The sequence below is a fragment of the Pantherophis guttatus genome, chromosome 3 (assembly GCF_059756535.1).
Source record: "Pantherophis guttatus breed Tessera chromosome 3, ASM5975653v1, whole genome shotgun sequence".
Classification (NCBI taxonomy): domain Eukaryota; kingdom Metazoa; phylum Chordata; class Lepidosauria; order Squamata; family Colubridae; genus Pantherophis; species Pantherophis guttatus.
In genome coordinates, this window is record NC_142065.1 from 44220818 (window position 1) to 44233094 (window position 12277).

At 39.8% G+C, this 12277-nt stretch overlaps 1 protein-coding gene across 1 annotated transcript in view; it reads right to left on the reverse strand.

Moving 5' to 3' along the window:
• Positions 1 to 12277, reverse strand: part of LOC117663851 (complement receptor type 1-like) — a 99802-nt gene that overhangs the window by 7355 nt on the left and 80170 nt on the right. The window contains exons 24-28 of the mRNA XM_087890669.1: positions 8736 to 8924; positions 7110 to 7212; positions 6535 to 6620; positions 5307 to 5504; positions 3570 to 3752 (exon numbers count right to left, since the gene is read on the reverse strand). Coding sequence (XP_087746795.1) covers positions 3570 to 3752; positions 5307 to 5504; positions 6535 to 6620; positions 7110 to 7212; positions 8736 to 8924 — 759 coding nt within the window. The remainder of the gene's footprint in view (positions 1 to 3569; positions 3753 to 5306; positions 5505 to 6534; positions 6621 to 7109; positions 7213 to 8735; positions 8925 to 12277) is intronic.

A 12277-nucleotide genomic window follows, 5' to 3' on the forward strand; every position in this document is an offset into this window, starting at 1 on the left:
CTCTTTCTCTCTCTCTCTCCCCCCCCCTCTCTCTCTCACTCACACACACACACACACCTGGTCTGTTGTTACAGAAGTATCTGTTGTTACAGAAGTTCTCATTCTCTCTATAATACACCTCATACTAATCGATACCCTATCTCTCAACTATGTAAAGCCTATGCATGTTTACTTGGCAGTAAGGCTACTCTCTTTCAGTGGGAATTACTCCTAATAACACATGATTGCAGGCAAACAGCTAGCTCAGTTGTTTAATAGGCTGTAAATAAAATTTCTACATTAACAAAATTTATAGCTAAACAACAGAATATAGGAGCAAAAAATCATAGCAATAGTCTGAGCTATGCTTTTCTTCTTTAAATGGAAGTACTACCCATTTTAACCAGACATTAAGACTCATTAGTTTGGAATACTAGTATGGCTTGCACTGAACTTTGGCAGTACTTGTTTTCCTTACAAACTAGCTCAACTTTCTTTCCTTTAAATCTTGCTTTCATTACACACCGCCGGCTTCGGGAAAGAGAGTGGATTGGGGGGGGGGAGAAACCCTTTGGAAATAAAAGCGCAGCAAGAGAAAAGGGGAAAGTCTGGATTCTGGACTCCGACCCTTCCCCGAGCCGGGAAGTCCTTTTCATCTCATTCTTCCCAATCCCTTCCCTTCCCACTCCTGGATCCTTCTCCCCCCCCCTTTCTTTTGCTTGAAACTCCTTTCAGGGTGGGAGGGAAAACCAAATAAAAACAGGAAGGAAGCAAGGACAAAAAATGGTGCATGGCTGCAAAACAGAAGGCATTTTTCAGCCGCTTTCTGGGACTGAAAAGTTGAGGGGACCCAAGGAAGCAGCATCCAGCCGAGACTAAGAAGACCCCCCACTCCACCCCCTACCACCCCATGCTGCCTTCTTTTTCTCTCCCACCTCTCTCTCTTCTCTCTCCCGGGAAGAAGGGGACTAACCTTAAAGAAAAAAGAAAGCTCTGCTGCTGAGCAGAGAAAGCAGTAGCTGGGAAAGATGTTGCTATGGAGTTAAAACAATGAAAAAAATGCCCTTCCCCTGTTCCTACCCTCCCTCTTTTTCTCCCCACCAGTTTCTTTTAGCTTTGGCTCCGGTGCCAAAAGTGGGAATTCTCTTTTGTTTGTGAAGTCCCCCTCCTTTTTTTCCCGCCCAGCTGGAGAAAAACAGAGGGCTGCTGCTGCCCCTATCAGTCCCAGCGCAGTGGCTGCACGCAACACCACTGGCCAGCAGGGAGAGGGGAGCAAAGCAAAGCTTGCTGAGCTCCCCCTCATCCCCTGCCCCACCTGCCACCCCCAAATTGCACCCCAGTGCGAGACGCGCATTTTACTAGAGAGTGGCAGTTCTGGGTCATCTCTCAGCCATTGACTGCAGGGAGTGCAAGGCAATTAACTTCTCACACTCAGGAGAAGTTTTCCTTTACTTTGCAAGGTTTTTCCCTGCACACAACGGCTGAGAGACGACCTGGAGCTGCCAGTCTGCGCTCTGCCAGGTAGGCAGCAGAGCGAGTAAGCCAACGATCTGCTGGCTTCCTGTAATCTGCAGTTTACTCATGAGCACCATGCTCACGAGTAAACTTGCTCACGAGTAAACTTGCTAACAAGTAAACTGCAGATTAGAGGCAGCCAGCAGATCGCAGACTACCTCCTGCCTCCGTGCATCGAGGAGGCCGAGCAGCAGCGGTAAGAGCACGGGACGGGAGGCGCAGGAAGTGGCTGCCAGCGATGCCCTCAGGTGAAGATGTTGTGGGTGGAGAGGCTCGACCTCCCCCCACTTAGGAGCCTCAGTTTACTCGTGAGCACCATTGGACTTTCACCCTGCCTCTCCCTGCCAATGTTGCTCACGAGTAAACTGCAGCTAGGATCTCCCTCGTGCTTCCCTCACAGGCCAGGCCAGCTGTGGGAAATGCACGGGAAGAGCTCCGATGCCGCGATCTCCCGTGTGCTCCCCTCCCTCCCTGTGCATCGGTCCACCACCCACTGCTGGTATCACCCCTCCACCAGGTCTCCCATCCCTGCCCACCTGTACCCTTCAGCCTTACCTTTGCCAGCAGCGGTGAACAGAAGTACAGGGAATTAGAATTAGAGTTAGATTCTTCAAGTAGTGGCTTGGTGGGGCTTCGCCCGCATGCGCGCTCCGCGCAAGCGCATTAGCAATCTGCCCAGCTGAGGTGCGGCAATCCACTCTGCCGCATCTATCAGCTGGGCTAAAAAAGAAGAAATAAAAAGTAAGAATAATGCGGGCGGGTGCGGGTGGAAGGGCCCAGCTCCCGGACAAAGATAACCGGTTTGGTGATGTCATATTGGCACTGCTACCGGCTCGGCTGAACCGGGCCAAACCGGGAGGAACCCACCACTGGTCCAAGGTTATGCCATTAGACCTTGGCAGTGGTGGGTTGCTCCCAGTTTGCACCGGTTCGCAAGAACCAGTAGTAAAAATTTGTAATAGTTCGGAGAACTAGTAATAACATTGGCTGGCCATGCCCCCGAACTGGTCCCCGGCCAGGTCGCTGCTTGCTTACCCTGCCCTCATTAGAGGCTTTTTCTTTTTTTTACTTTTAAAAGCATTTTTTCTACAACTTCTTCAGCCAAAAAAATGCTTTTAAAAGTAAAAAAAAAAAAAGCCTCTGATGATCGTGCAGCTCAGCTGGGATCGTCAGAGGCTTTTAAAAGCATTTTTTTCTACAATCTCTTCGGCTGAAGAGGTTGTAGAAAAAAAAACCCCTTTAAAAGCCTCTGGCGATCCCAGCTGAGTTCCCTGATCGTCAGAGGCTTTTAAAAGCAATTTTTCTGCAACCTCTTAAGGTTGTAGAAAAAATGCTTTTAAAAGTAAAAAAAAAAAGTTGGCCACATCTACCCTGTCACCTTAACCCCACCAAGCCACATCCACAAAATAAGCCACGCCCACAGAACCAATAGTAAAAATTAGAATTTGAGGGTGAAAGAAGATACTGTTTATAGAAATATGAATAGAAAAATTAAGATTTGATTAACAAATATGGAAAAAGAACACTTTGGCAGAAACTAATTAAATAAAATATATTTGGATATGATAATTTGTATATGATATGATATGATATGATCAATACTCTGTTTCAAAAAATATGTGGATGTTATTGGGGGGAGGCAACTAATAAAACTTGTCTAAAAAAGAAAAAAAGTTAGCTAGCAGTTCAGTTGAACTGGTGTGAACCAGCTGAATCCCACCACTGGTTGTATGTGCAAGAACTTCCATATACAAGGAAAGACTAGGAGCAAATCTAGTCCCATTTGGCACGGAGAACTTTATAGATATAGGGGTATTTCCAATAGTTCCTAAGACCTGAACTTCATTAATGATTCTATTATAATTCATTATAATTCACATAATAATTCACCTATAGTTATCGTTTCTTATCATCTGAATGAACAATGGTGACCACTATAAGTCTACTTGTAAGAAAAGAGTGAGTAGCAGAGGCAATAACCAGAGAAAAGAGAAAATGATGATTCAGGTTAGTCAGGCAGAAAGTTCTGTGTTAAATGTCAACCAACCTCTCCTGTAAGGCTGTAAAATAGTTACCTTTGACACATTTGGGGATGGCAGGAACCCACGAACTGTTAGCCCCACATTTAATATGGAGGCTTCCCACAGCAGAATAGCCGGAATTACATTCAAAGCTGATGGCTTCATTATAGGTATATGAAGGCTTAGGTAAATTAATTAACTTCCCATTTTCCACTTTTGGTGGATCACATTTGACGTCTGAAAAGAGAAAGCAGCATTTAAACAGAACCTGCTCAGAACAAAGTCTATAAATAAAAACAATCAAGAGCTGCTCTTGGCTAAAAAGGATATATAATTAGCAGTTGCTTTTATTTTTCTTTCTTCTATTAGTATCGGGTATTAAGACCCTACAAAATAATATTTGGTTAATCTTTTATTCATTTTGTCCTCGCCTTATGAACTCAATTGAGCCCAAATTTTCTGTTGCTAAGAAATTTTGCCCCATTTTATGACCTTTCTTACCACAGTAGTTAAGTGAATCACTGCAGTTGTTAAATGAGTAACACCGTTGTTAAGTGAATCTGGATTCCTCACTGTCTTTGATTGTCAGAAGGTCACAAAAGGGGATCACGTGACCATGGGACACTGCAGCCATAATAAATATGTGTCAATTGCCAAGGATACAAATTTGGACCATGTGACCATAAAAATGCTGCAATGGTCGTAAGTGGGAAAAATGGTCATAAGTCACTTTTTCAGAGCCATTGCAACTTCGAATGATAACTAAATGAACTGTGGTAAGTCAAGGACTACCTGTACTACCACTACTACTGCCTGTTTTGGGGTTTTAAATGGTTGCTCATCTAACCTAGTAACTGTGTTGGATGATTGTTACTAATTATTGCTGCAGAAACTGGAAATCTCAGTCATTTTGCAAGCAATGACCAATATATATTATATAGACATTGTTCAACATCGTTCATAATGAATCTGAATGTTATTATCTTTCAATAAGCAGCATATTTATTTGTGTATAATGTCAGAGTGCACATAGTGTGACTATTTGAGACAACCCAGGAGCAAATACAGCAAACCGAGGTTTGTAATAATAAATAGTGGTTTTATCTACAAAGTATAGCTATTAAAGCATGGAAGCACACACACAGAGAGAGACACACCTCAACAGGGCCTCTCTTATAATACAGATACTAAAGTGGTAACAGTCAAAGAACCCTGCTGACTCATTCCTACCATTGCATCATCATTACAGTATTACAGCATCTGGTCAGGTATTAAATCATCATTAGCCTGACACATACTATATAGGGATTTTATAATATTTTATACTACGTGCTACTGTAGTATTTCTCATAGTTGTCTTGTGAATTCCACTCTCCATTTAGGCCATCTTCTGCAACTAAGTATGTGATCATTGACTTTCCAAACAGGAAAGATCAGTTTGATAGATTACTACTCATCCATAGTAATATTTGTAATTAGAATCAGGAATTCTCTCATGCTGAAGGCAAAGGTTGTCTGAAGCAGGAAGTCATTTCTTTGAATTAACCTTTTAATTAGATCAAAATTATAGTTAACATATCGGCTATACATTATAAACTATTACAATGTTTCTCAAAGTTGTTTATGATACTGTCGCCTTTGTTATTTTTCAAATTCCCCTCTCATTCAGGGACCACAGAGCTTCAGAGATTATGTAATGATTTTCTCCCTGCAAGAATTTTATTTACCAACAACAACAGCTACTGTAGAAAAGCAATTCAGCTGATTAAAGACATTTTCATTTTTCCTTACTTTTACATTCAGGGACTGGTAAATTCCACTTTCCATTTAGGTCATCTTTGGCAGTTATGCATGTGAGGGTTGAATTTCCAATCAGGGAGAAATCACGGTTGCAGCGGTAGATTACAACTGATCCAACGTAATATTCGTCATTAGGGTTAAGATAAATTTGTCCATTGAGAATATTGGTAGGACGAGTACAAGAGATGTCTGAAGGAGAGAGAATGATTTCTCTAAAGTAACCTTTTAACTGGAATTCACTTTGGCACTGGAAGAATATTCAGGGTGTTTCAAAGGCTCACTAAATTACAGGCAAGTACCGTATTTTTCGGTGTATAAGATGCACCGGAGTATAAGACGCACCTAAATTTTGGGGGAGGAAAACAAGAATTCTACCTCTGCCTACCAGCATTTTGGAATGGTCTGGGGGAAATCAGAGCCACGTTTCAGGTGGCGGGTGGCCAGTTCCCCTGAAATGTGCAGTGGGGAACTGGGAACCATTTTGGATTTGGGGAGGGGATTGCAGCGCTGCCTCCCTAAAGTGCTTTTCTTCCATTGCACATTCCCAACAGGAAGAAAAGCACTTTCAGGAGGCAGTGCTGCAATCCCCTCCCCAAATCCAAAATGGTTCCCAGTTCCCCTCTGCACATTGCAGGGGAACTGACCGCCCGCCACCTGAAACATAGCTCTGATTATTGCATTGGGGAATCCGGGCAGCGGTGGCTGGAAAGGAGGGGCGTTTTACTTTAGGAGCTCCCGTTCATCTCACTCGGCTCCTGGGCACAGAGAGGGGGCAGCTCCTCACATTGCAGGGGAGTGAAGTCATTGTGGCCATTGCCTGCCCTAAGCTGCCTGCTGGGTGGCCAGAGGGGTGACCAGCCGCAAATCGTGGCACCCACCTTGTTCCCTGAAGCTGCCGGGCAGATTCCCCCCCCCAGACCTTCCCGAAGAGGGTTGTTCATCAGGCTGTGGCCCGACCCAGATCCCTGCCGCCTGGAACTGTCCCAAAATGGCCGAAGGGTGGGGACTGATGGGTGGGCGGGGCTACATTCGGCATATAAGACGCATCCAGATTTTCACCCCCTTTTGGGGGATAAAGAGCTGCGTCTTATACACCGAAAAATACGGTAAATTAAAAGAGAAATGTTCTCCTTCCACGGCATCACTGCAACTTTTTGGAAGCTGCAGCAATAACCAGTGGCATAAACTTTAATGACTTTAAAGTAAAATCTTCTCTTACGTTCGCAATGTGGGAATTCTCTATTCCAGGCAACCTTGCCATCTTTTAGAATACACTTAAGTGTAGCTTCACCAATAACCCTATACCTAAAGACAAAGAAAAACGATTCAGAATATACATTTCCAAATCTCATGTTGATATCACTTAAGAATGGTAAGAGAGCAAGATGTGTGGTATTCAGATTTAAAAAATGATCAAATAAATAAACAAAACAATGATGGTAAAAATATTTAAAGAAAAGGAAGTATTAAAGAAGCTGGAGTCCCCGAAACAGTTTTTAAGAAGCAGGTTAAAAAAGTCTCAGACAAACAGAACCAAATGCTGTCTAGGTGAATGTTCCACAGTTGGGAGGTAAGGACTCATTTTATTCCTCAGTAAATGAATTATGTTTATACATACAAGCAGCAGGAAGATGTACTTTTCTTGATTTATATACAAAAACTGAGGATGAGGTAGACTGTTTATATGTTTTTACATTTGAGAAGAACAATTTAGAACAAAATTAATTTTATTTTAAACTGATTTTTGTGACAATTACTCCTAAGGCAACTGTTTGGAGATGAACTACAACTCACCCATATACACAGGAGATAGTTATATTACCACCAAGACGGATGTCGTTATCATCATGGGCAACTGGGTTGCTGTTGTTTACATTTGGAGCAGGACATTTTTTCCCTAGAAGAATAATTAGCATGCATGTTACTCTCTCAGTTTAATGTAGAAGTCATTCAGATCTGACATATCACAGGATGGGAACAAGGGTCCCCACAATCATGGGGACCAATCATGTGGGAATGCAGCAAGTCTACCTCAGCATGGTAATGCTAATCTAAATCCAGGCTGATTTGACAAACATCTCTCACTCCTGCAGTAGAAAGACCCAGCTCCTTCCAGGGCAACTAAAGCATCTGCAGAACTGCAGGCTTACCTCAAAATGATAAAAGCAGGCTAGCATTGTTACAATGTGTGTCAACCCTGTCATAACCTTCAGTGGCATCATAATATCTCTGACAAACGGATGGCACTGGCGCTGGAACAATGCAAAGTAGCTAGTTTATCTAAAGCTACATTGAGATCGATATATACAGTATATATTGAGCTTTATACTCAGCTATATTGAGATCGATATATACAGTAAAATGAATTTTAGAACGAAGATATTTCCAAATATATCAATTCATGATGTTGATATTATTGATTTATTGATAAGTATCAATAAACAGAATTACTAAATTAATATCATTAATGCTCAATATAATATTAATTAAAGATTGACTAGACAAAACAACAAACATTGACTAATTTAGATGATATGAAATAGTATACACATCTTTGAGCTTAGTGCCACAATCTACAGCACCATATTGTTATTTGGAAATGCTATAAATAAACAGAAGAAGAAAAAAAATCTACTAAAATAGGATATATAAGTGAGTAATCTTGGAACTCCAGAAATAATTCTGTCTCCTGCCCTATTCTTAATCCTATCTCTTTATTGCCTCTTTCTGATGAAAGAGCATGTGGCTCTTTCACCCTTCTGCTGTGGCTCCCTGTCACTCAAAATATGCATCACAACTGCCAACGTGCAACACCCACCAGCGCATGATTTATTGAGCTTTTCAAACCCCGGTAGGCCAGGCATGGATAAATCCAAGAAAAGAAAAGTTTCAGAAGAAAATAGAACATTTAATTTATCTACATACACTACTTTTGTGGGCGCTTAAGAAATAGTCAGGCACAGGCTCCTGGTATTTTCTTTTCTGTGGGAAACGGGTCCAAATGGCTCTTTGAGTGTTTAAGGTTGCAGACCCCCTGATCTAGTGCAATGGCATGGGATTTTATGTAGGGAAGTTTATCTGTAATTTCAAGTTGTAAGAGATTGTCTTCCTCAAGACAGAAGTGTCAGTACTCAAATTGATCCCTGATTGCAGAGGATACATCCCCTAAAGATTAAACTCCTGTCCATATAAGATAGTTTTCAGAAAGTAAGGCATTTGTTATCCCTGTTTCTTCATTATTAATTCACCGTATATATTAGAATGCTAAGATTCTCATCTAGGATATATGAAGCACTGGTTTTGGACTTTTACTGGATTTTATAATGATCTTTTTGGGAGGAGCAAATGAAGTCCGATATATAGGAATAATAAATATGGACGATCTGTTTTTCAGAATGAAACCATCATTAAGATACTCACCCTGACACAATGATGAAATGTCAGACCATTTGGAAGTGTTCAGACATGTAATTGAGGAGTTAATTCCGGGGATATATTCATAACCTGTGATGCAATGGTATGTCAGGACAGTTCCAACCGGATAGCCTTCTTTTGGGATCTCTTCCTTTAGTGCTGAGTGGAGTGGTGGTACTGGGGAGGTGCAGTTAGCTGGAAATTGATGAAAAGCTTATGAAGTAGTAGTAGTAAAGAAACATTTATAATGAAATCGTGGGATGATTTAAAAGATGCAAACCATCTGTATAAAAGAGACCAAATTCTAACAAAACATTCTAGCTAAATTTGTCCAAATATGGCCAGCTTCAAGGACCTTCTTTGTTTTCCTTTTTTTAAAAAAACAAGTTTTATTTTTTTAAAAAATTCTTTCATCATACATATTTTATGAACAGAGTGCTGACCGGGTCACATCTTATACATTTTATACTTAATCAAAATCATAATTATAATATATCTTTATCTCCCATATTTCATCTCTTTTGTATAATCCTTTATCACAAATTAATCATATTTCTCCATATCTTATTATTTCAACTTCTGCCATATTATTTTCTTTCCATTATTTTTTATCATTTTCAATTTTATATTTTAATAACATCACTTTATGCCTTACATTTGTCCTCAATTACAATTACTCCAGTTATTTACCATCTTTCTTCATTTCTGGCGGTATCTCTCTAATTCCTTCTTCCCAATCTTTAGCATTAAAATATTCATCTTAATTTACATTTATCAAAATTAATAATATTATTGAATTACTTATTTTCACCTTTCCATCTGCTTTGGTTTATTTATTTATTTATTTTTATTTTTTTATTTGATTTATATGCCGCCCTTCTCCGGAGACTCAGGGCGGCTTACAATGCGTTAAGCAATAGCCTTCATCCTTTTGTATATTTATACAAAGTCAGTTTATTGCCCCCACAAACTGAGTCCTCAATTTACCTACCTTACAAAGGATGGAAGGCTGAATCAACCTTGAGCCTGGTGAGATTCGAACTTACAGTAATTGCAGACAGCTGGTTTTAATCACAATGCTATTAGTCTGCTGAACCACCAGGTTTATCACAAACAAGTTCTATTCATTCTTCTTCGTAAAAATAATTGCTTTCATGATTTCAACATTGTTATTCTCTAGCTTTTTAAATGTTCATCTTAATTTACATTGTTATCAAAATTAATAATATTGTCAAATTACTTATTTTACATTTCTATCTGCTGAGATTTAGTGTAGACAACTTCTATTCATTCGTCTTTATCATATAATCACTGTTAATTTTTTGTTTCTTATTTAAATTTCCAACTCCTCATTTTCTTTTTCTGCATATTTAAATGAATGTTCTATTTCTTTTTTGCCTATTAAAGATTCACACATGCTTTTAAACATCAAAAGTAACGCTTCATACATCTGCAACTCCATTTTATAACAATTTAAAAGGTTATTAATATCTCCCCAATTATATTTCTATGTATCTATGTAATTAGCCAAAATTTAAAGTCTATTTAATTTTCTTATATCTCCTCTTCTTTTCTTCTTTTCTTCTTCAATTATTCTTTTATTCTTCAAAATTAAAAAGATTATTAATTATTGTCCAAATTCTTCAACAGTCAAATCCAATTAAAAAGCTATCCTCCAGAAGAGAAGGAAAATGAAACAAACACCCAAATGTAAACACAGTCACTCCTTAAATGTTCTCACATTGTCCAAATTATCTTCTTCTATATGGCCAAGGTCGAAATTTCCAGCTGCTATTTCTTCTGTTTTGTCTATTTGAATAAAGTATTACAGTACTTTTTCTTTCCTCCAGCAGATGGCACTCTCCATTTCTACTCTGTTACAAAATAGTCTATCAAATCCAATTGTTTATCAAGATATCCAGAAATCTTTTAAGGTCCTCTTATAAATTGTTGTTTTCTTCCGAAAATCATTTTTTTCCTTTTTGAAATATTTTGCTTTTCCCAATTTTCCAAATGTAAGACTTCCACTTAGATTCTTTGTATTACAGTCAACACAACAAATCACTGTGTAATTTTTTCCCCCCAATTGCCAGATAGCCGCTAGTCCAAGCTCAGGAATTCTTTTAAAACATCATTTTTTCTTAGTATAAATTGGCAGTTAACTCACCCAGTTCTACCACTCCATACACACACTGTTTCTGCTCAGTTCTTCAGTCCAGTTGTCCCAGCTACAAGGTGGCCACCATAAGATGGCCGCCGCTCCTGCTGCCGCTTCAGGAGAGCTATTTCTGTTCCAGCAAGGAAATTGCCAATTCCTCGCGGTCCATCAAACGCCTTTACTTTCTTCACTGTCCCTACAAGACAGCTGTGGCTCAAAAGCCTCCCAGCAGTGGTTCGTCTGGCTGGATTTTGCACGGCTCATCAGAGCCCGCTATTTTCCAGTCCATTCCCGCAGCGACATCAACTGGAAATTAGGACCTTCTTTGTTTTTCCATCCATACTGTATTAGCGCAATTCACAATAAAGCCAACAGCAGAAGCCAATATGTTGTACATCAAAAGATATTGAAACTTCTCTTAGTAAAATTGCCCCAATATTACATGAATATCAGACCAAAAAGGGGCATGTCAGTTTTGGAAGACAATTTTCTTTTTTGCTTCTTAACTGCCCACATACTTTAGTTGAGGAAGTTGGGAGGGAGTTGTTGTTGGAGCGGTAGAAAGTTAGTCATAACAACATTCCGTACTCAAGGACTTTTGCCTGACTTTTGCCTGCGTCTAATGGAGACTGTCGGAAGATTGTATCCAGTTGAGTTTGAAGAGTTGATTGGACAATGTGTGGGGCAGGGCTGTGAACTGTTAACTGGGTGGAGAAAACCTGGAAGCTTTCAGATTCAGGTTTTCCCAGATGTGCCAACATGACATCTCTAATAAATTGGAACTTTGAGGAACCTTAGGCCTCAGAGCTTTATTTCGTTGGGGGTGTTCCACTAAACAATAGTGCTTAAAGTTGTTAATTACTGCAGAAAACATAATAGATTTGAATTTTTGCCTTTCGTGGCAAGTTGCCTTGTGCCTGATCCCATTCTGAAACTATGTATCAGGTGGATTCAGAAATAATTTGGATTTTGGTGTGGCATAATTTGTGAACTCAGTTTATAAAGCATGCTTTATAGTTTAGCTATATCCACCTACACTGGCATGTCAAACAAATTATAGTTGAAACCAACGATGGATTACCACAATGTATTTATTGTTTTCCTGACCATCCTTTGTTCGCACTATGGCTAGACAAAAGCTCTACTTATATAATTCAGGTTTGGAATGAAGGTGTAATAAGTGAGTGTGCAAAATCACCCCTGGACAGAGGCCACTGGTTATGGAGTAAGCTTCAGAGGAAGCCTCCATCTTTCTGCTTTCCAATATTTGATCTCGTATTTCAGTCTCTTCCAGTAAAGAAATTTAACTAAATGGAATCCTAATCTGTGACTATGAACAAGAGCAAGATAGTAAAATACCACATTCTGCAAGGGCCAATCTAACCAATTC